General features: G+C 31.9%; 1 protein-coding gene across 11 annotated transcripts in view; it reads right to left on the reverse strand.

The window, feature by feature from the left end:
- LOC127722146 (intermembrane lipid transfer protein VPS13A-like) overlaps positions 1-24979 on the reverse strand; it is a 174748-nt gene that overhangs the window by 91680 nt on the left and 58089 nt on the right. For 10 of the 11 annotated variants that reach the window (XM_052228991.1, XM_052228998.1, XM_052228996.1 and 7 more), the window contains exons 22-36: positions 22411-22497; positions 21025-21096; positions 20633-20789; positions 19324-19359; positions 17945-18027; positions 17076-17313; positions 14801-14911; positions 13632-13735; positions 12698-12868; positions 10428-10735; positions 9040-9347; positions 6235-6329; positions 5576-5736; positions 4207-4224; positions 88-182 (exon numbers count right to left, since the gene is read on the reverse strand). In XM_052228991.1, coding sequence (XP_052084951.1) covers positions 88-182; positions 4207-4224; positions 5576-5736; positions 6235-6329; positions 9040-9347; positions 10428-10735; positions 12698-12868; positions 13632-13735; positions 14801-14911; positions 17076-17313; positions 17945-18027; positions 19324-19359; positions 20633-20789; positions 21025-21096; positions 22411-22497 — 2044 coding nt within the window. The remainder of the gene's footprint in view (positions 1-87; positions 183-4206; positions 4225-5575; positions 5737-6234; positions 6330-9039; positions 9348-10427; positions 10736-12697; positions 12869-13631; positions 13736-14800; positions 14912-17075; positions 17314-17944; positions 18028-19323; positions 19360-20632; positions 20790-21024; positions 21097-22410; positions 22498-24979) is intronic. The other variant, XM_052228992.1, reaches the window with a different exon arrangement.

The following is a 24979-nucleotide window of genomic DNA, read 5'->3' on the forward strand; positions in this document are numbered from 1 at the left end:
TGAACTGATGATTATGAAAGTTGATTTCAAACTTGCCAAATATAGTAAAACATATAATACTGTGACAACTTTGTATATTAAACAAACCATTAGAATCTTTACTGCAGTCCTGTTTGAAGCTGACGTCAATCATATTACTGGATCCCTCCTCTGACAAACGGGATTTACTCCTTTGTATCATTCTAAAATTAGATTTACAGAACTATTATTCACAGCTACCCAAACAAATAAACCAGTGAAGATATATGGAGGCCAATATAAATATATGATCTTTGTAAATAGACAAGTGCCTATGTTATATGCCAAATTACTGTAAATTCATCTATTATTATGGATACCAATTTTTGTGGGTTGATGAAAATTGTCATTTCTTGGGTATTTGATTTCTAGAATTTGCAAAAGTCTGTTTACAAGGCTATAGAAAATTTATACTTTGTTGAATATTTAAAAATTAAAAAAATTGGTATCTTACGAAAAAATTATGAATCCAAAGTATAAAGTTTACACATTTGTTTTTTAATTTAACAGAGTGTTTTAGTGTTTTTGTCATCACATCAAATTCGTTACCCCGGTTAAAGCTGGGAACAGTATATCTAACGTCAATATATATGTTCCTGGGTAAAGGCAAAAATAATTATTCAAATATGAAGTGGTCTGCAAATGAAAGAAAATAATTTGCTCAAACACATGTAATAATTTGGAGATTTCCTTGCCTCTTGCTCTCAATGATGGTCATTCTTGACCCCATTTGACCCAAGTTTTATATTGATTATTTAAGGGATGGATATGAATTGTAAGAGTGTTGATTAAATTAACTGCTTTAATAAAATAAACTGTTAACATAGGGCATGTCTCACTTTTTTGTTATTTTGATAGTTGAAATTAAAATAGCAATACTTTAACATGCAAGTTATTCAAAAAGAGGGACGAAAGATACCAGAGGGACAGTCAAACTCATATTCAAAGTTAATGAACATGACTGAAGGTACAGGGACAAACAATCTCCATGGAAATGAGATGTGCCAATGCTTATATTACTGAATACCAAATATCATTGACTTATCATAAGTAATTCTCCTTAAACTGACCTAATCACAAACTTTAACAGGTAAACTCAGCAAAAGATCCAAAGTCAATAGACCATGACTGTCAGAGGGGCAGGGCCAAATAATCGGCATGGAAATGAGATGAGCCAATGCTTATACAACTGCATACCAAATATCATTGACCTACAACTAGTGGTTCTCCATAAACTGACCTAATCACAAACTAATCCATGTAAACTAAGCAAGAGTTTCAAAGTCAATAGACCATGACTGAGGGGGCAGAGCCAAATAATCTCCATGGAAATGAGATGTGCCAATGATAATACAACTGCATACCAAATACCATTGACCTACCACTAGTGGTTCACCTTAAACTAGACCAAATCACAAACTAATATATTGTTGATGCCAACGGCACCGTCCGAAACAGCATACCTATGTCTCGCTTTTTGACTCTGTCAAGGCGAGACAAAAATACAGAGCTGCCCCATGAGAGCATGATACACCCTTTTTGCTTGTCTCTATGCTTTAAATGAATTTATATGATCAACTAGAAATACTGTGAGTACTACTCAAATAGACCCTCCCTTCCCCCCAAAAAAAAAGACATTGACACACACAGTGGTACCCATTGACACAAACATAAATAACTTGGCACTATAAAGGCTACTTCAAGTTCAACTAAGTTTGTGGCCTTGATTTTTGAACGAATGAAATTCTATAATTGTCCAAAGTGTGAAAAATGGACAGTTATTGACGATTTTTCAATTAATAAAGTTCCATAACTCTGCAATGTCATACCAGAAATTTATCAAAAAACAAAAGCAAGCTTTAATATTTCTATAGATATCAACAAGTCATCAAAGTTTCATGAAAACTGCTTAAAGCGTTTTTGAGTTATTGTCCGAAAACTGGAAAAATCCCCCCTTTTTTATGAATAGAGTCCCAATACTCCAAAACGTAAACAGAAATTTTTAAAAAGTGAAAGGAAACTTGTGTCAATATATATAAACAATTCACCAAAGTTTCATGAAAATTGCTCAAAAGATTTGCAAGTTATAGTCAGAAAACTGGAATATCCCTCATTTTTTTAGGAATAAAATTCCATAACTCGGAAACATAAAATCTAGAATTTATAAAAATCAAAAGGGAGCTTGTGTCAATAGATATAAACAATTCACCAAAGTTTCATGAATATTGGTGAAAGCATTTTTGAGTTATTGTCCGAAGTGTTGACGACGGATGGACTGACAGACACGATATACCATAATACGTCTTGTAAACGGCTGTATAATTACTGTTTAATCCAAGAAAAATATGTATCCACCAATTGCTATGAATCCCAGTATATTGCTTATATATGACTATATTAAATACCATTATTTAAGTGTTTCTACTAAAGATTTAAGAAGTTGCAAATAATAATAATCCTTTCATGCAAATAGTGCTATATTTGACAAATTGATTACAGTACATGTAAAATTTATATATTGCAGTATGACTTATGATATATATAAAAAATAATACCATGAATACTATACAAGATAAATAGCAGTATATATATATAATAGTATATAAGATAAATAGCAAACCTGCTTACTTTCTTGATTAATGGGGATTTCCCCAGGAGAGGGGTCGGCATGACTAATGAAATCGTCTATCATATAAAAAGAACACATCAAAAGAGATAAATTGCCCCAAAGTTTGTATTCTGGTGCAAAAAAGCGTCAATTTTGATTATTTTTTGTCCTTTTTCTTGACCTGATATAACCAGGGATGATGATAGATATATCTCACTGTAGTCTGCATGTAGAGTGGACCCTAGTGAACACATTAACCACAAAAATGCTTAGGTCAGAGTGATACTGATCTGGGTATGCCCCCCCCCCCCCCCCCCCCCTTACAAAAAAAAAATGTATTACATCAGTCAGTATTAAAGCTAATGTTTATTTGTATTTTGGATTCTATCATGCCTGCTAAACTAATAACCCTTACTGTGAGGGGTGGTAATATTACAGCCTCTACCCAAAATATCATTTTTTGTTTCTCAGGTTCAAGATGTAGTTTTAACCCAAATACAAACTTCCAAAATTGAAATCAGATAAAACTGTTTATTTTGGAGGGCTGGGCTTCCCTTCTGTGTCTGGCACACGGAGTACAGAGGTATGAAATTTCGAAAATCCACAGGGATATAACTACTGATCGTGTTTATTATTGAAATATGCTTAGAGAACGACTACTACAGGTTGCAGGTTCAGGTGAAGCCAAAAATCAGAAAATTCTGGATCTTTAGTGTAAATAAACTTCTTTAGACTGAGGGGGGGGGGGGGGGGGAGGGATAGGAGGGGTTACAATAGAAAGAAAAATTAAGGGTATGATGTATCAATTCATCACACAATGAGGAAAAACAGCTTTTTAATTAGCACACTTCATTTCAAAGTCACATAACTAGCAAACTTCCTACAAATCCAGCTCTGAATCAAATGCATTACTGCAATCTTTAAAGCTAAGTTATATATACAATATAGTAAAAGTGCAAACATTCAGGTGATTTTTCAATGAGTAAATATCTTGTAGTGTATGAAGTAAAATAACCTCAGCCTGTAGATCTAGAAGATAAACCAGAATTAAAAAAAAACAAAACAAAAAAAAACCCCACTGAAATGAGACTGACATTACCTTGTATATCTATAACGAATGGATAAATTTCTTGCAATTCACTTTTTTAAAATAAAATGCATTCTGGGTAATATTTTCAAAAATGTACACACAAATGTACACTAATCATTTTCTAAAAAATACAAATGTATTGTGAGCTTTACATTCTGATTCTGAGAACTGAAAGTTTTGTTAGCTATATTACAACTGATCAAGCCTTTCAATAATAACTTTCTTCTATTTCAAAAATCTTAGTTTAGTTTTTTCGTTTCCATAACTTCTTTCAAAATAAAGTCAATCACTCACAGTAGATGAAAATATTTAGCTGAGAACCAATCATCATTGTGTTTCCTTGGTATACTGACAAGTTCAAATTATGCAAATCAAAATTTCAGGCAAAAAATTGGAAAATCATCAAAAATTCCTAATGTCAGATGTAAAAAAAATACATGATAACTGGTTCCCTTGTTAGTATGAATGATACCAGCGTAATGAGTGTTACCTTGTGATGATTTCTGGGCTGTAAAACAATTGCAAAATGTTATGATGAAATGTAACAATGAAATAATTTGTGATGAAACACACACATATATTGAGAGGTAAATTATAAACGTGTGAAGCAATGCCTGCTAGTTAAGGTATGTTGAAACACACATATATAATTGAGAGGTAATTTAAAAACGTGTGAAGCGATGCCTGCTGGTAAAGGTATGTCAAGCTCCTTAAAAATGCATTCTGTAGGTATGCAGGGTGTACCAGTTTAAAGCGAAAATGAAATTAAATAAGACGACAACACTTGAACGTATTACAGTTTTTATTTATTTATTACATCTGCATATTTTGATGACAACACTGAAACATGTTGTTATAATAAATAAATAATACCTGCAATTCTTTAAAGTGTGGTGTCTCTTTAACTTTTTTTATTATTTTTTTATATAATTAAAAGGGGCATATTTGTAATATCTTTCAAGAATATATATATATATATATATATATATATATATATATACCTGTTAGAGTTCCCTCATTTTAAAGTGCTTATAATTTTGAAATTTAATCAGCTTTTGTCATAATAAAAATAAAAGACAAAAAGAGCCAATTATAATACAAATCTTTCACTGTTTCAGCATTAAAGGTGACAAATTATGTGAAAAGCTATCATCTTTTTCAAGAAAAATAAACCTCACTACTGATTAAATCAATGAGGTGCTGATGTTCTACATTGAAAATCCTGGATTAAACACAGTTCAGTTTAAAATATTCTATTTTGTAATTTTTCACAAACAACTTTAGAGTTTTTTTTAACAATCATACAGATAAACAACATGTAGAAAATAAGACCAGTTTAGACAACATGTAAAGCCAACACAGTGGAAATTTACATAAAACAGAATCAATATAAAGGAAAGTTAAAATTAGACATTAAGTCAGGGTTGTTTCATTTATTAATAAATATACACTGCAGGGTATAACTTTATAACACCCTCGAATCAGTGCCTTTAAACATAATTTAAAACATGAATTTTAAAATTGTTTTGATGAATGGGTAATAAATTTTCAAGGTACAATGTATGTTAAAATGGAAGCCTATATTTTTTTTAATCTTTTAGTAATATATAAGCAAGACTCATTGCTTAAGCAAAAGCTAAATCCCACTTTTCTTGTGATGTGCAAAATTTGAAAACAACATTACAATCATTACTGTCATGAGGACTATTCCATTAAAACAGATAGAAGGGTAGGAATAATTTATCATAAATCACCATGGTCCAAAAATAACAATGCTCTTCCTATCCTCCCTCATTCATTGAAATGGAATAGGCCTAAATAAATGTAACTTTGATTTCAGAATAATTTTCACACAATACCTGGTGATGCCATTAACTTTGTGTTGTCTAGAATCATCCAGTACCATGTCCTTCAGTATGACCTTGACCTCCATTGATTCGTCTGACATCTGTTTACCAGAAACAGCTATCACTTGTAGTTCTACCTTACCCAGGGCTGCTTTGTCAGCTCTCTGTGCCATCTGTAAATATTTAGGACAAACTGCTGAATGGGGATTTTTTTGTCCTATTTTAGGATGGTGTTGAAGGCTGTACTCTAATTATTTCTGTTGAATTTACTTATTTTTTTAGAGCATGTATTATTATTAGAACTTTAATGAACTGTGAATGTTCTTGTGATCTTTTGGTTTACTAGTTAACATACATTTTTGTACATGTGCAAGACTTATGATTAGGAGAGCACAGTATAAACTGGTGCAACTACGATCTAAATAATAATCAATTAAAACAGTAAACATTTTCTTAAATTGGTTTTTGACTTTTTATTTTCAATTTCTTTTTTAGTAAAATTTGAGAAATACATATGACCTTCTGAACAGTAGCTAGCAGATGCATGTCCGATTATATTATATACACATACATTTTGTGTAAAAATAGAAAGAGAAGAAAACTTTAATCGTGAATAAAATATTATCATGTCAGATACTGATTGAGAATTGCAGATTTGTTGTTGAACTTACCAAATCCTCATGTCCTACATACAGTGTGGCACTCAAACTTTCTATCTCAAAACTAAACTTCAGTTTACATGTCAGCTCTTCAGATGGTTGTCTTGCTACAAAACAAAATGGTGATTTTTCTTTAATAAGTATCCTGTATAGGAAGCATAACTTCGTGGCAATAGAAGACTTCTTACTATCTATCATCATACAGAACACTTCTTATACTTTCAAACTTAAACTAACAATTGTAGACAAATAATTTTCATATAAGACAGATTATTTTCTTTAATAGTTTGTTTAATTCATTCATTACTTTTCTAGGCTTGCTAATTTCTTTGCCATTTCGTCTCTGGTGGAAAGTTGTTTTATTGGCAATCATACAACATCTTCTTATTTTTACATTGGGAAACTTAAAGCTTGGCATATTGTCTACAAAACCGCCAACAATTTTTTGATATGCATGTACTTCTTATTATACTGTGGTATTTCGTGTTTTAAACATGGTCCAATCTTTTAAAAACATTGTATACTTCACTTTAAAATGCAGATATATGTGTTAATTAACACAAAGTTCATGAGATCATTTGGCCTATAACAATTTGAAATTTCAAAAAAGTATTATTACAATGTCAGTCCAAATGTCTGACAAAATGAGTGAATATTTCTACAGGATTGGCCTGATAATAATGTATTTTGGATAGACAAATTTCAAAGTGTCAGACCAAATGTCCCATGAGACGAAATTCTTTTCAAGAGCTTTCTTAACATATCTTTCTAGGATCAATCAACACTTACTCAATGGCGGAGGAATAACGTGTGATTCCATTAAAGATCAATCTACACTTACACAATGGCGGAGGAATAACATGTGATTCCATTAAAGATCAATCTACACTTACACAATGGCGGAGGAATAACATGTGATTCCATTAAAGATCAATCTACACTTACACAATGGGGGAGGAATAACATGTGATTCCATTAAAGATTAATCAACACTAACACAATGGCGGAGGAATAACATGTGATTCCATTAAAGATCAATCTACACTTACACAATGGGGGAGGAATAACATGTGATTCCATTAAAGATCAATCAACACTTACACAATGGCGGAGGAATAACATGTGATTCCATTAAAGATCAATCAACACTTACACAATGGTGGAGGAATAACATGTGGTTCCATTAAAGATCAATCAACACTTACACAATGACGGAGGAATAACATGTGATTCCATTAAAGATCAATCTACACTTACACAATGGCGGAGGAATAACATGTGATTCCATTAAAGATCAATCTACACTTACACAATGGGAGAGGAATAACATGTGGTTCCATTAAGGATCAATCAACACTTACACAATGACGGAGGAATAACATGTGATTCCATTAAAGATCAATCAACACTTACACAATGGCGGAGGAATAACATGTGATTCCATTAAAGATCAATCAACACTTACACAATGGCGGAGGAATAACATGTGATTCCATTAAAGATCAATCTACACTTACACAATGGGGGAGGAATAACATGTGGTTCCATTAAAGATCAGTCAGCACTTACACTATGGTGGAGGAATAACATGTGATTCCATTTAAGATCAATCTACACTTACACAATGGTGGAGGAATAACATGTGATTCCATTTAAGATCAATCTACACTTACACAATGGGGGAGGAATAACATGTGGTTCCATTAAAAATCAATCAACACTTACACAATGGTGGAGGAATAGCATGTGGTTCCATTAAAGATCAGTCAGCACTTACACTATGGTGGAGGAATAACATGTGATTCCATTTAAGATCAATCTACACTTACACAATGGGGGAGGAATAACATGTGATTCCATTAAAGATCAATCAACACTTACACAATGGGGGAGGAATAACATGTGATTCCATTAAAGATCAATCAACACTTACACAATGACGGAGGAATAACATGTGATTCCATTAAAGATCAATCAACACTTACACAATGGGGGAGGAATAACATGTGATTCCATTAAAGATCAATCAACACTTACACAATGACGGAGGAATAACATGTGATTCCATTAAAGATCAATCTACACTTACACAATGGCGGAGGAATAACATGTGATTCCATTAAAGATCAATCTACACTTACACAATGGGGGAGGAATAACATGTGGTTCCATTAAGGATCAATCAACACTTACACAATGACGGAGGAATAACATGTGATTCCATTAAGGATCAATCAACACTTACACAATGGTGGAGGAATAACATGTGGTTCCATTAAAGATCAATCAACACTTACACAATGGTGGAGGAATAACATGTGATTCCATTAAAGATCAATCTACACTTACACAATGGCGGAGGAATAACATGTGATTCCATTAAAGATCAATCAACACTTACACAATGGCGGAGGAATAACATGAGATTCCATTAAAGATCAATCAACACTTACACAATGGTGGAGGAATAACATGTGATTCCATTAAAGATCAATCAACACTTACACAATGGCGGAGGAATAACATTTGATTCCATTAAAGATCAATCAACACTTACACAATGGCGGAGGAATAACATTTGATTCCATTAAAGATCAATCAGCACTTACACAATGGTGGAGGGATAACATGTGATTCCATTAAAGATCAATCTACACTTACACAATGGCGGAGGAATAACATGTGATTCCATTAAAGATCAATCTACACTTACACAATGGTGGAGGAATAACATGTGATTCCATTAAAGATCAATCAACACTTACACAATGGGGGAGGAATAACATGTGATTCCATTAAAGATCAATCTACACTTACACAATGGCGGAGGAATAACATGTGATTCCATAACTTCTTTGTCTGTTAGTTCACCGAGAGCTACTTCTGTCGATTGAGGCAGTGGAACCTGTCCTTCTGTCAAATTCTCATTCAAAGTTGTCATGATCTGACTAAAGTCCTTTTGACTCAGCTTGGCACTCACTGATTTCATTACTCCGGTAATGTCAATGGCAGGGACCTCTGTAAATATGGCTGCAGACAGATTTCTGGTGATGGAGACTGTTATAGTTACTGGTTCTAGTATCAAGCTTTCATCTTGTATGGCAAGCTTCTTTCCAATAACAGCTCTGAAATGGAAGACAAAATTACACTACTGGTATAAAGAATTTAAAAACTTTTAATGGAAAAAATTCTGATTTTCTTCTTTTGGAAAATTGGCCCTCTACAGTATCATCAATGTGATAAGTACTTTAATAACACTAAAGAGCAAATATAACATAATAATTCTTATATGATTTGCATATTAGAAAAAAAGTTGATATGATTGGTCGAGAGGACTTCCGGTAGTTGTTCTTGACTTTGTTTATTTTTCGATAGACAACGTTGACCAAACTTCTTTTTGTAACCAATGTAAACAAGATGGCGACGATAATAACACAAATCTGGCTCGACCTTAAAATACTTATTTTCATTTTGCATTAATCGTTAAATTAAATAATAACACAAAACATTCATTTGTAGTTATTTTTTTTTTTTAAGATTGCAAATTTCAAGTAGTACATATTTTCGCGTTAACCAACAAATATATTCATGCGTTATTGGCCAATTCAATGACACAAATATACAATTTCAGTGTGATAGAGGTAACTAGTGTGGAAAAATAAATTCTTTATCTCCGATTTTAAAGAATTATAAGGATTAAACGCATTTTTAATGGAAGTTATTGGTGTATAAACTGGACTAAGTCACTCACAAACATATCATAAAAGTCCTTTTATTTGTTTGTGAGTGACTTGGTCGAGTTTATACACCAATAAATTCCTTTAAAAAGGCGTTTAATCCTATATAGATCCAGTAAAATATTCGTGTCGTATGAATAAACCCTGCTTTGCACCTAGACATTATATAAATATAATATTCAGTTTGGTAGTTCAAAAGGGGCAACAGCTGACAAGAGTTTGTTTGCCATCCAAATATCTGTTTTTTTACTCTGTACCCACGTCCCTTTGCTCTTTACCATTTTATGCTGACTTCAGCAATTAATAATTTTATAAATATGGTTTGTCAAGGCTGTGTATTGATCCTAGGAACTCCAACATTTGGATCTAGCATGCTTTCATACGACTACCAAGTCAGTTGACAAAAGGGTCCCAAAATCAATCCTTTATACTGCATGGTTTTTCTCTGAATCTTAAAATAACACAAACCTGCTCATTTTCAATGATGTAAGCTCCACTACCATTTTGTCTAGCACAAATGGAATCTTGTTTTCTGATTCTCCAGCTTTACTAAAAGAGTTTTGTACACTCAAACTTCCAAAGTCTGCCACTAGAGCATTGGTTGATTTTGAATTTTGTGGAACAATTATAACAGGAGCCTTCATTTTAACATTCAGACTAACTCGTGGCGCCCTCTCCTGAAGTTTTTGTGCCACATCTTTGGAATATTCAGCAGCCATTTCTTTTGCTTTGTTCAGTTGTTCCTGCATGCCATCTAAGAATTTGTTTAGGAAGCCCTTAAATAAAATTAAAACCATTTCATTGATGTTTATAGTTTGACTCTCTGTGTAGTAGAATACAATACAGTAAGTGTATCAGAATTTTTAATATTCAATGTCCCCATAATAATCTAATGTTATCAAAATTAGAAATATCTTGTACCCCATGAAAGTGTTCAAACTAAATCCTTACATTTGTATGTTTCAAAAGACCTATAAAACACTGTTTAAAAGAGGAGTATGCCAACATTATTCAAACTTATGAAGATGATCAACTGCAATAAAAGTAATCGTGTTTGATACAGTACATTCCGGTTATTTGCATAGCCTATTTGTCAGACAAAATTATGCAATAAAGCGGAGTATGCTGATATCCGAAATGCCAAATTACGGAGTCAAATAACATCGATAGAACAGATCAGTAAAGGAAATCCCTGAAGAAAGATGAACGTCTATAATCCAATTACAACATATTGAATGTTGATTTATTCTAATAAAAGTTATATGTCTAGTGTCATACATGTTATTTTATTTTGTATTATTTCAATAAAGATTATAAACACATTTTGTTTTAGTTTATTTGCGTACCGACGTTTCCTTTACCAGTTTACCTGGGATACGAAAATAAATTCGTTCTAAAAATAGATTTGTTTCTATGACCCGTATGTACAATATTCATTGTTACGCTTTGATTAAAATAAACTGTTTAACAAAATTACAGTTTATAATCATTTTAACAATAGATGTGTACTAAGCTGCCTTTGATATACAATATTTACAGCTTGCAGAGTGAAGTAACACTGTTTATTTAACTTCGTTAGTTTCGTATATGCAAAGCAGTAATGGGGCCCTGTACAGGTTATTCGCTGGACACGAGTATTGAAAGTGAAAAAATATAATAATTAGAAGTAAATGCTTTTTTCAAAATATATTAAAATTAAATGATTGATGTATAAAATTCTTTAACAATATATAAATGCCCTGTAATATTTAACATAAATGAGATCACCCCAAGCCCAATTATGAGAGTTCACATTGGATAATGATCGATAATTATCAAGCGTTATTGTTTTTGAATTTCACCCCAAATGTAATCTATGGACAATGTTTGAAATCCAATCAATTATTTACACCTTTTTAGATAGAATGGTCAGTGTTTTTACAACAATTACCTGTTTGACATTTTTATGACCTCGAGGCTTAAAATAGAACATGGGAAACTTTACCTGTGTAGATATCGAGGTTTATTTTTAAATCAAATTCAATCATATAAACACGAAAGAAACTGTTTTAAAACTTTAATTGAATAACACAAAAGTAAATATGAAATAATAATGAAAATAATGATGCATTCAAGAAAAATATACTCACCAACTTGCCGTTTCCGGTCAAAAATTTCTACAGATTTAAGCAAGCATATCTAGATGGCGATAATTTTCTATGCAATAAACCGAAAGGCCACTTGTAGAGCTATGCATATAACCGGACAATTTAACATTAGATGAATGGGAAATGGTTTTGTGCAGGAGAAAACTATGCAATTAAATGAATTATGCTATTAAGCGGTATGCAATTAAGTGGAGTCAACTGTACTAGTATTCCATGGGATATTTGTCTCCTGTACATCCACCTAGTATCCTTTCTTCTACATTAATTTAACTTTTCAAAAAACTTTCCAAATAAATAATTTTTTTTTCATTTTCTTTTCAGGAAGGTTAAAATAGGATAATTTAAAATAATCATTTTAAAAATTTAAAAATAACATTCTAATTAAAGTCCTCTTCATATTTTTACTGCAAATTGTTCAATAGGCCTAACAAAATGAAACCTACCAATATATCCCCTAACAAAATGAAACCTACCAATATATCCCCCTAACAAAATGAAACCCATCAATAAATCCCCTAACAAAATGAAACCTACCAATATATCCCCCTAAAATGACACATACCAATATAATTCCCCTAAAATGACACCTACCAATATATCCCCAACAAACTTATTAAGGAAGACCAGTCTGATACAACCAATGTCCACTTCCACACTTGTATCCACATTCGTAAGAACTGCATAGTTATCTCCCTTTGTAGCATCATCATATATCACCAGCTTAGTATTCAGTACTTTTTCTCCTTCTTCAATGTCCATTATCTGTATAATATGATATATAAGTTATTGATCAAAGATCACTCAATGGTAGAAGACATCAGATTGAGGAATACTTATTGTCTTGATAATTTTTCTCTTGGAATTTAATGATTGGCACCAGAAGTTACACATAATCTAAAGATTTTGAAAATCTATTATTACTTCAATGACAACTTTGAAGACTTTCTGAAAAATTAAAGCCCAAGTTCATGCCATTTCAAAATAAAGATATGTCTTACAACCAAAAGGGAAAGAAATACCTACTATATTTTATACCAAAGCTACCACAAATGCAAGAAAATCATTTGAAATTAAAAATTAATCAATATTCGTTTTTTCTATTTATAGTTCATATAATTACTTTGAAAGTTTGACAGTTCAGGTGTAGCAATTATCTTGGATTTCCACGTTCGCTCCATGTGTGAATTTAAAACAATGAAATTCAAACCCTGTGACAAAGGATTCAATATAGAAAAGATTGATTGATTGAATTATTGATGTTTAATGCCACTTTCAGCACTATTGTGCTATTTCATTGGGGTCAGTTTTTATTGGTGGAGGAAGCTGGAGTGCCCAGAGAGAACCATCGACCTATGCTAGGAAAACTGACAATCCTAGTCAATAAAGATTAGAGTCAAGCACACCTGGCATGTGCAGGATTTGAACTCATAACCTCAGTGTTGATAGGCTAGAGATACAGTTGTTCGACTACTTAGACCACTTGGCCGCCGAAGCCCCTCAATATAGAAAAAATGAGAAGACTTACTCTAGGGTACAGAGTTCCATGACAAGGATCCAATATAGAAATGGCTGTCAAGGTTGCTGTTACAGTCATCATTCCTGTTTCCATGGTTACACCAGCATGGATACCTATCAAATACAAAATTTCGTATTATATGATCAAAGATTACTGAATTAAAGAACCTTAGTGAGCGCGCTCACATACCCCACGTCCCCACATTGTCATTGGAGAAATAAAATAAGTGTAAGAAAAAAAATGTGAATCATAATTTCCTGTCAATATGCACATCTACATAGTATGTCCTTATTATCTACAAAGTTTCATGAAATTCTGTTGTGTGGTTTCAGAGGAGTTCCGATGACAAACTGTTGCAGAAGTACATTGAAGCAAATAAGTTCAAAGTGGCGCAACTCCTAGAAAAAAAATTGAATCGTAGTTTCCTGTCGATATGCACATCTACACAGTATGTCCTTATTATCTGAAAAGGTTTCATGAAATTCTGTTGTGTGGTTTGAGAGGAGTCGCGATGACAAGAAACAGGACTGACGGACTGACGGACAGACAGACGGACGGACGGGTCAAAAACATTATACCCTTCGCAAAAAAATTGTGCAGGGTATAATTTTTATAACCATGTCAAAGTTTGTGACATCACATTTTCGTGGTTGAAGTCACATCATTTTTTGTCAGGTTTAATTACAGTTTTATAATTACATTACTTGAATTCTACTATAATATTCAGCTTTGAGCATTCCTTATGAAGGTAAATCCAGAAAAGCGTTGTTTTCATATTTTTTATGTAGTTTCTATAAGTACTTTTACCTTTTGAGGACATCCTACAAACAGCTCAAATGTAATACTATAAAAAATAAGAAGGTGCATTATGATTTCCAACAAGACAACTCTCCACCAGAGACCAAATGACTTAGCAGTTATCAAATATAGGTTAAGGTACAGCATTCAACAATAAGCAAATCCCATACCACATAACAAGCAATAAAAGGCCCCCACATGAAAAACTAGTCAATCAACAATACAGAACAGGAAAATACACCTTTGCCTCATTTCAGGACATTCCTCTGTGGTGAGAAAATAATGTTGTGGAACAAAAACAAAAATAAGAATGTCTCTGTTTCAATAAGGACAAAGATCAATGAACTAGCACAAGTAATGTAGTCAAAATGAAGTTTTACCTTTGATCCTGACATCAGTGATATATTTCTGTTCTGTACACAGCGCCACCTGGAATTCATTTAGTCTGGCATTTACCTGGATATCTATAACACCTGTGTCTTTCTTCTTCTCTGGAAATTATAATAAATACTATTATTAAAGAGGACCAATTAAAAGTAAGAGAAGTTTTGTACTAGCCAATATAGTTTCCTCTACTGTTCTTTGATTTCTCCCTTAGTGTCTTCACCATCAATGGCAAAATTACTCAAAAAAACTTTTGTTGTTCTGTTGATGCTTTTTTTTTGTTTTGATGCTATTAACATAAACTTCATATGTGAGTGAACATTGCATCAAATTTAACCAGCCTTTTTGCACTGCCTATATGTCATAATAAACAGATGGTCTTTGTTTAAATAGATAATTCAGAAATCCTTAAATTTTGAACATCATAATCCCTTGATCTGCCATAGACATCCAGCTATTCTTATAAAAAGAACTAACTAGAGGCTCTAAAGAGCCTGTGTCTCTCACCTGCATCTTCAACAATGGACACTTTTTAGCAAAAATCATCATTAAAAAGGAATAACTCTATTAGGAGTTAACTGAAAATTTCAGTCATGTTGGCATATTTGAAGATCTTATCCTGATGATAATTTTTCCTGTTTAAAGTTTCTATTCATCTATTACAGTTTTCAAGAACTTTGAAAAATTATCATTAAAGGGCAATAACTCCAATAATGAATCGACTGAAGATTTCGGCCATTATGGCTTATTTGTGGATCATGTCTTGCTGATCATTTGTGCTATTCAAAATTTCTATCTATCTACAGTTTTCAAGATGATAGGCAAAAATGGGAAAAATCGTCATTAAAGGGCAAAAACTTCAATAAGGATTCGACTAACAATGTCGGTCATGTTGATTTATTTGTAAATCTGGTCTTGCTGATCATTTTTGCTATTTAAAGTTCCTATCTATCTAATATTAGTCAAAAACGCAAAAAAAATATGTAAAAATCATCATTTTAAGGCAATCACTCTAATAAAAAGGAGTCGACTGGAGATTTCAGCCATGTTGCCTTATTTGTAGCTCTTGTCTTGCTGATCACTTTTGCTATTCAAAGTTTCTATCTATCTATTATAATTTTCTAGATAATAGGCAAGACACGGGTTATGTTCTCATATATTTTATGACGGTATAATACTAAACCCCTAACAGGAGGGATTGTGCCTGATATTCATATGATGAAGATATAATCTTTCAATCAGTTTAATTGAGGTCTGGAGCTGGCATGTCAGTAACTGCTAGTAGTCTGTTGTTATTTATGTATTATTGTCATTTTGTTTATTTTCTTTTGTTTCCTATTCTGACTTCTCTTATACTGAGTTTTACTGTGCGTACTGTTGTGCGTTTGTTTTTTCTACATTGGCTAGAGGTATAGGGGGAGGGTTGAGATCTCAAAAAACCATGTTTAACCCCGCTGCATTTTTGCGCCTGTCCCAAGTCAGGAGCCTCTGGCCTTTGTTAGTCTTGTATCATTTTTAATTTTAGTTTCCTGTGTATAATTTGGAGTTTAGTATGACGTCCATTATCACTGAACTAGTATACATATTTGTTTAGGGGCCAGCTGAAGGACGCCTCTGGGTGCGGGAGTTTCTCGCTGCATTGAAGACCCATTGGTGGCCTTCCGCTGTTGTCTGTTCTATGGTCGGGTTGTTGTCTCTTTGACACATTCCCTATTTCCATTCTCAATTTTAAGAATTAAAAAAAATTAGTAAAATTCATCTTCTAAGGGTAATAACTCCTACAAGAAGTTGTTGGACAGTTTTGACGTAAATGAACAATAGGAAGAGCTTAACATTCTGAAATTTTTAGCCTTGTCAATATTTTCTCTTTTCATAGCGGTATTCAAAATAATACGCAAAACTTTTCAATACATTTTACCCCTATGTTCTATTTTTAGCCATGCCAGCCAACTTGGTAGGCAGGCGGGGACATTGGACACATTTTTTTAACCAGATACCCCAATGATGATTGTGGCCAAGATTGGTTGAATTTGGTTCAGTAGTTGCAGAGGAGAAGATTTTTGTAAAAGTTAATGACGATGACGGACGCCAAGTGATGAGAAAATCTCACTTGGCCCTCTTGGCGAGGTTTAGCTAAAAATGTGTTGTTCTAGTCAATATTATTGGAGTGATCTTTCCTTATATATTTACATATTTTTCATAATAAGGCATATTTAGATTTTAGATATTTTACAAAATTTATATCTGATCAACCTGAAAAAAAGTTCCTACTTATAGCTTTTTTCTTGTCCTCCTTTTCATCTGTCTTTTCCTTGTCTTTCCCTTCTTCTGTTGTCTTAGCAACAACCTCTGTTGTTGGTTTTGGTGCTGGTTTTAATTTTTCTACTAACTCTAATACATGTAATAATGCCTCCTGGTGAAGGAGTACCTCCAGACTAGTAAATGTCACATCAATTTTCTGCTCAATATTTTTGTATGTTGTTGCAAATTCTGGGCCATCTTTATTTGCCTACAAATTTAATAATATTTAAATTAAGAATCAAATGGTTGAAAGGAACTCTAAGCACTCAACTGACAAATTAGAATAAAATATATATGTTAGGCAAACAATGTGGTATGTGTGAAACCACAATCTGTTATAATTCCAAAAATTCAAATCTAACATTGTGTGTCTTTTTTAACAGAGGTTGATAAAAAATACACTATAAGAATTTTTGTCTATAAGAATTTATGTGAAGTTGATAAAAAATACGCTATCAGAATTTTTGTCTATAAGAATTTATGTGAATTTTGACTTTGATAAAAAAATATGCTATCAAGAAATTTTTTGGTAAATTGTTATGTTTATAATCTGAGCTCAATACATTTTTTTCCATGCAAAAAACCTATAATATTTACACAAATAAATTTCGTAATTGATTTATTAACTGATACATACAGTTTAAACTTTACTGCATAAGACTAAGTTCAAGTTGTTCAATTAAAACATACTTGGTACACATTGAAGGCACTTTATAAATGGGTTTACCACCTATAGAGGTAAATTTAGAATTTCAGTGCCTTCCCTGGGTCCCATGTTAGTTTTAATAGAATAGCCCTTTAATAACAATGGTAATTGTTTAATATTAAAATTATTTTACCTTGAGATATTGAACTTCCAGTAAGTTTTTCAATCCATCTTCACCTGGAGTATTAACAATGTTTACCACAGGACCATCCACTTCTACAAATACAATAAAAATAATTGAGGAACAAATTATCAAAGTATTTCAACAGCTACTACAACTACGTTTAACAACCTGGACTGAAGCTGTATGAAAACAACAAAGGCATTACAACTTAAAAGCTACAATTGAAACAATGGTTTATATTTTCTATTTTTATAATGTGTAAATACTTTAAAATTTAACATTTTTATGTTGGATTGATTCAATGCGTACATGGTACAAATGTATAATATTTTCATTATTTCCAATTATTTTTCATTTGAGGTTCATAACCTTGATTTTCAACTCTTTGAATTTCCACAACAAATGTCAATAGATGAAGTATTCAATTGGAAAATATAGTAATTACATCATACAGACAAAAAAACACTTAATATTTCTTATGATATATTTAGTGCTGGAAAAAAATCAACTGTTGCTTGCTCATATAACAAAGTTAAAGTTGATATTTATTACTGTTTTTGAAAATATAAATTTCGCAACATCTTCTTCAATTTGCATATTTCAAAATTTCAGAATATGTAAATCAAACTTTCAATTGCCAAAACCTCTTCTTGCCTCCCTGAATTTCAAATAACTGAACTTTAATTCATGTTACCTACATCGTAAAGCATTAAGGCAAAATATATTTTTTTCAAATCTAATTCACATCCTATTTTACAAGATAGTAATAACTGATTGATTTTATGTTGTTTTCTTAATGTCTATAGAAACTATTTCAGCATATTCAGGATGATGAAACATCCTTTACACAATCGGCCAATTTTTAACACGAGAATGTCGTAAAAGCTTGTATTGTTCACCTGACAAAGATGCCATTTATTATTTATTTTCACCTTTATTGCAATGCAGTTGCAATGATTTTCAAAAGGTTCAGGACAATGGACGCCAAGTGATGGATATAGCTCACACGTCCCATTCTAATACTGTAAGTTCAGAAATTATTGCAAGGTTTTTATCAATTGATGCGAATAATGCGACTTCTTGAGTATCTCAATAATAAGAACTTGCATTCTAATTTCAAATACATATATTTGTATGTAGCTTTTCATAAAATTGCAATAATCAAACTCGCATTTTTGTTCATTCTTCAAAAATCGCAATAATAAATGCATGCAATAATTTCTGAATTTACAGTACTCATTTTTATCTTTGCTGCAATTGCAGGAGAGGTGATTTTTTTATAATCATTTGCAGACGGTCGCCAAATGATGGCAATAACTCATGAGGTCCTATGAGCTAGATGAGCTAAAAATCAGTAAACATAATCAATGGTTAGAGGCTATATTTACCTGGAGGGGTTCCTTTCAGGATATATCCAGGTGGCGCTGTTAACATGCAAAAATAGCAAGAGCAACATGTTAAAATATGGCATGTGGTCAGGGTCATATGGCGTGAAAAACACGGATCACACTGACGATAAATGAGAATGAGAAACAATAGTAAGTTTCCTTAATTGTGAAATTAATGTGAGATAAAGTCCTGCAAAACCAAAGGGAGATAATTCAAATTGTCTCCCTTTGGTTGCATAATTAACCCTTTCGCTGACGAGTCCTGGTTTACCGGGATTCACGCTTCAGACAGCTGACGTTTTACCGGGATCAGAATACCTCTTTTACATTTCCTGCTCAAAACATTGCAAACATGAGTTATCTTTCTATATTGATACCCAGATGAAAGTGTAAACATGGCGCTTCCGTTTGTTGAAAACCGTGTCAAAATCAGACGAAATTCACAGAATTTACGAGAATTTGAAATAAGGGAACATTTTTTTTTAAAGAATATGGAAGACTTGAAGCCAGACTAGTATACTTTTTTGACAAAAAATGCCGTTTTATGTACAAAACACTTGGAATGGACATCCTTCAGTGTAAGGAATTTGTACAGCCTCATTCAATTTTTCAAACTTATGCCGTTTTGGGTTAAAAAATTACGATTTTGGGTCAAAAAGTATAATTTTGAGATTCCACCTAAATGATGCCGAAAATTAAAAATTTTTAATTTTTTATGAAGAAACAACTATCAAAACATGAACAAAACTGTGAACATGGTGTTAGTGAATGAAATAAAGACAAAAATAACTACACACTAGTTTTTATTGATATTTATTATGAAGATCTCCCATTTGAGTCATAGTAGCCAGGGAAGCCATCGTCTCAAGAGTAGCTTCTGTTGGGGCAGCTATCAGTGAAAGGGTTAATGGATATAAAAGGCTTTTGTTTCCCATTATTTAATGACATAAAAAAAGTTGCAATAGTAAAGCATCTGACAAAATGAATAAGGAGCTGGATTAAATACTGGTATCATGCTTTGGAAACTGTGTTCATGTTATTCTTCTGAGAAGGGAATTCATAACTGATATAAAATAAAATAAAACAAGCTGTGAAATTTACATTATAAAACCTGCATTATTTGACTTTTGATTGATTACACATAATAATGTGATTTACTTCGTATAAAGTGCTCTTCTGCATTTTACTTTATAAAAACTATCATTTTTAACATTTTTTTCATGTATTAAGTATTATAAGTTTCATAAATAAAAATCAGAATCAAACAATAAATAAGCAATCACATTACAAAATGCATATTTATCTTTACCCACAAACTTCCTGTGTTGTACATAAACTCCTCCTAGATAAGCTGCTACATTCATATCGTAAGTACACATGGTCACTTTCGTTCCAAGGGACATAACCACCAGTCTCAGCACTGGGATATCTTTACCGTTGTCTACTTGAGAAATATTGATATCAACCTGTAACATTACATCTAACATTCAATTATATCATCAAACATGATTAACTGTGAGATACATAAAGCTTCATTTATTGTCATGTTTATAGATTTTTGGACTTTTTTTTCCTAATGGATTTTCCAGAATTAAAAGCATTTAGGAATAAAAAATGCACTCTAATGTCAAATTCTAAATTACACAAAGTGTATGAAAATTTGATGACATTTGACTCACTAACTTTAATAGGACTACCAACCTGTTTGATTTCAAAATTGAGTTCCATATCTGTGTAGTTGATAAATTCTTGTGAAGGAGATCTATCAACTTGCTGAAAATAAGAATATTATTATGGGATATAAATGTTTTATTAAATGATACCATGATATTCTTTCAGAGCTATTCCATTACACTTCATAATATAAACAATTATGGGTAATAATTTATAAAGCATACACCAAATGTTTTAAATTTTCAACAACACCATGGATAATAGATAGTTAACAAATGTCTTCATAGTTTTTTTTTCTTCATTTTTTAGTATACTAGCTATGGTATTATCAAGATACAACCATAATCTGAAAAGGTTATTGAATAGCAATATTGTTCATTTTTTATGGCTAAGTGTATAATAAAGCTGACAGTTTCATTTAAATACCATATGTCCATTTACTACATATCTCATAATTTCCAGTGGTCAAATATTTCAAATTTCATATATGCTTGATGATTGATTGTTGGTGGTTAACGCCACTTTCATTCCTATTGGTTATATCATGGTGGCCAGCTTTTTTTGGTGGAGGAAGCCTAAGTGCTCATAGAGAACCACTGACCTTCTGCAGGAAAACTGGTAACCCTAGTCTTTCACATGTAAGATTGGAGTCAAACACACCTGCCAAGTGCATAGCTCAAACTAACAACCCTAGTCTTTCACATGTAAGATTGGAGTCAAACACACCTGCCAAGTGCATAGCTCAACTGGCAACCCTAGTCTTTCACATGTAAGATTGGAGTCAAACACACCTGCCAAGTGCATAGGTCAACTGGCAACCCTAGTCTTTCACATGTAAGATTGGAGTCAAACACACCTGCCAAGTGCATAGCTCAACTGGCAACCCTAGTCTTTCACATGTAAGATTGGAGTCAAACACACCTGCCATAGCTCAAACTAACAACCTCAGTGTTGACAGGCTAGTGATACAGTAGAGGAACGATTTAGACCACTCAACCACTGACACTGGCCCCGATTGAATGGAGATTTTGTGAAAATAACCAATTAAGTATTCATTTAAATACAATTTTTATCAATCTTCCTAAATTGGTACCAATAAAAATAAGTGAATTCCCATTATATGTGAAGTTTAAGATACTTGAACATTCCTGAAAGCATGGTCACGAAGAACTTTTACTTCCCACAAATCACAAAGACTGCTTTAAAAGTGATCAATATTTCAGGACAGTAAATGTTTACTTAAATCTTATTTTAATACTATTTTAATACTAACGGCTACTGGGAAGCTATTAGGAGGATGAGTTCATAATAAAATTTCATTCTAGACTTTTATAAGCTGCATTTGGGTATATACAAATGTAAATGATTTGGCAACATTCATCAATGCTCTGATTGTTAACTGTACAAAGTTACCTTCGATTCCACTTGACCAGGTATCAAAGCTTGTGTTGCTGCAACAATGGCGGTGTCTTCCATTTTCAGTTCCTTTTCAGTTTTGGCCTGTAACAGAAATAATACTATGCATATGTAAAGCAAGAGCAAAGATGTCTGTCTGACGACATAAAGTAGCTATACATATCTCTCAAAATCTCAAACTCTTGTACCTCAAAATTTCAGTTATCTCAAAGTAAAATGTCCCAATTGATCCATTTGAATTTATTTCTATTACTGATATCTTAAGTTCCTGTCATCTTTTAATGGTTTTGTGGGTCTAATCAACTTAAAAATACAGAGACTTCCATTTAATTCATGTATCATAATTTGTTAAACTTTAGAAGCAAATAACTGTAACTGGTGACAATAAACACTTAAAATATTTCTGTTAATTCTTCAATCAATTTTACTATTGCTCACATTCATCTTTCAGTACATTGCTTTCAGGGATGGGGTAATCGTAATCTGTAATCGTAATCGATTGTAATTGATTACATTTTTTCCAGTAATCAACAGTAATCTGTAATCGAAGATATTTTCGATTACATGTAATCGTAATTTAATCGATTACAGCAAAAATTATGATGTAATCATCGATTACTTTTCGATTACATTTTGATTACTTTGGTAAAATAGCTTGATGAAATATAATCTATTTTATAAGAAAGTATGTATGTATTCATCACTTTATAGTACAGATAAAAATAGAATGTATTGATATGACTTAAGAGTTTATCAAATGCCTTGTTTCTATCTATTGGCTCCAGCTACTTCAACCAGGTCTATCAAATTATACTGTATATCTAGCTTTTGAAACAAATGACTTTTCTTGCTGGTCAATAATTTAAGACCTTTTATATAAAAATAAGAAAATAGATTTAAATAAGAAATAAGTCTTAAGTCTTAAGTTAAAATCTGTACTATATTGCAGTAGTAAGCTTATTTGTATTAAAATTCCTTAAAGCATAATTTTCAATAATAGTTGGAATTTTAGCTTAGAATAGATAAACATTTGATTCATTATAATGTTATGACATAAAAATTACAAAGTACACGAAATCCTTTTGACAATGAACCAATGACTATGCATTAAAATTCTTGTTCAGAAATAGAGATACATGTATCCAATTTTTGCACAAAAAATATAAATTGTTTATAATTTTGAAATGAGAATACAAAATTCTCAACAAACTTCTTGTCTTTACTAATCAGATGAACAAAGACTTCTAATCAATAAGATGAAGACTTTGTTTTGATTTCAATTATGTCTAATTAAGAGGAGATTTACATTATATTGCCCCAGGTTATAATTGTACTCCATTGGCAGTATTATAGCCTGTAATTAGGGAGGTTGTCAAAACAAAAGGATTAATTCATGCATGTAATTACAAATCATAAATTTTCATCTTTAAAATTAGCTGAACTAATTAATTATTCTACTTTTTTATAGTTTTTTTTTCAGAGTAAACTTTCAACATTGTAATGAACTATATTCAAATATAGCTGTTAATAATGAGTAAAAACAAAAAACTTAACTTTAGTCAGTATGACAGCAAAAATTTGCAAAAATATGGAGATAATAACCTAAAATATAAAGAAGTGATTGATGCAATGTGATGCCATTGCAAGAACTTTATCACCAATCATTCATATTGAAAACCAAAATTTCTAGAATTTTTGAATATTTCGGATCCTTAGACAGTAAGAGCTTCCATCTAGAAAACAACTGTCAACATAAAATTTGGAAACAATGCTTTAAATGCTATTTTTGTAAAGTTCAAAATTTCCACTATACATACATTGAACAACATAATTGACTTTGTGTTTAACTTACTTTATTTAATTTGTAATTTTGTAGCACGTAATTGACAGTAATCGAAATGTAATGTAATTACTTTTGCTAAAGTAATCGATTGCAATCGATTACATACAAAAATCAGAGTAATCGATTATTAATCGATTACACAAAAATCCTTCAAGTAATCGATTATTAATCGATTACCTTTGTCAGTAATCGTGCCCATCTCTGATTGCTTTTAAATAAAAATGATGAGAAAATGCTGTGTTGATAGTCCTATAATTTCAGCAAAATGTCTTGAAATGTTTTGAAATAAGAGCATCTGAAAGTAGTACAACGCAATCTTCAATTTCTTTTTCTATCTCAGCAAGTGAACTCTGTTGTTTGTTTTTTTTCTAAACAAATGTCATTAACAGGTGACACTATCTAGGTGCTGAATACAATTTTCTATAATTAATATATCTAAGGGCATAACTCTTTTAAATATAGTTGATCTGCATTGATCTTTGAACTTGTACGAGACATTGCTGATTTAATGTAGCACAATACAAAGATTTTTTCACCCCCAATCAGACAACTTTAAACAGATGTAATTTCTTTCATCCAGCTTTAAATTTTATAAATGAGGTACCAAAAGAAAGAAGAAAGATTAATCTTTCAAATGGTGATTACTTCATTATGACATGATTATTACATAATTAATTATTATGTAATTAGTTGCTATATTGTGATGTCCACACTTGAATGAAA

This window comes from Mytilus californianus, unplaced genomic scaffold, assembly GCF_021869535.1.
Source record: "Mytilus californianus isolate M0D057914Y unplaced genomic scaffold, xbMytCali1.0.p SCAF_12, whole genome shotgun sequence".
Taxonomy (NCBI): domain Eukaryota; kingdom Metazoa; phylum Mollusca; class Bivalvia; order Mytilida; family Mytilidae; genus Mytilus; species Mytilus californianus.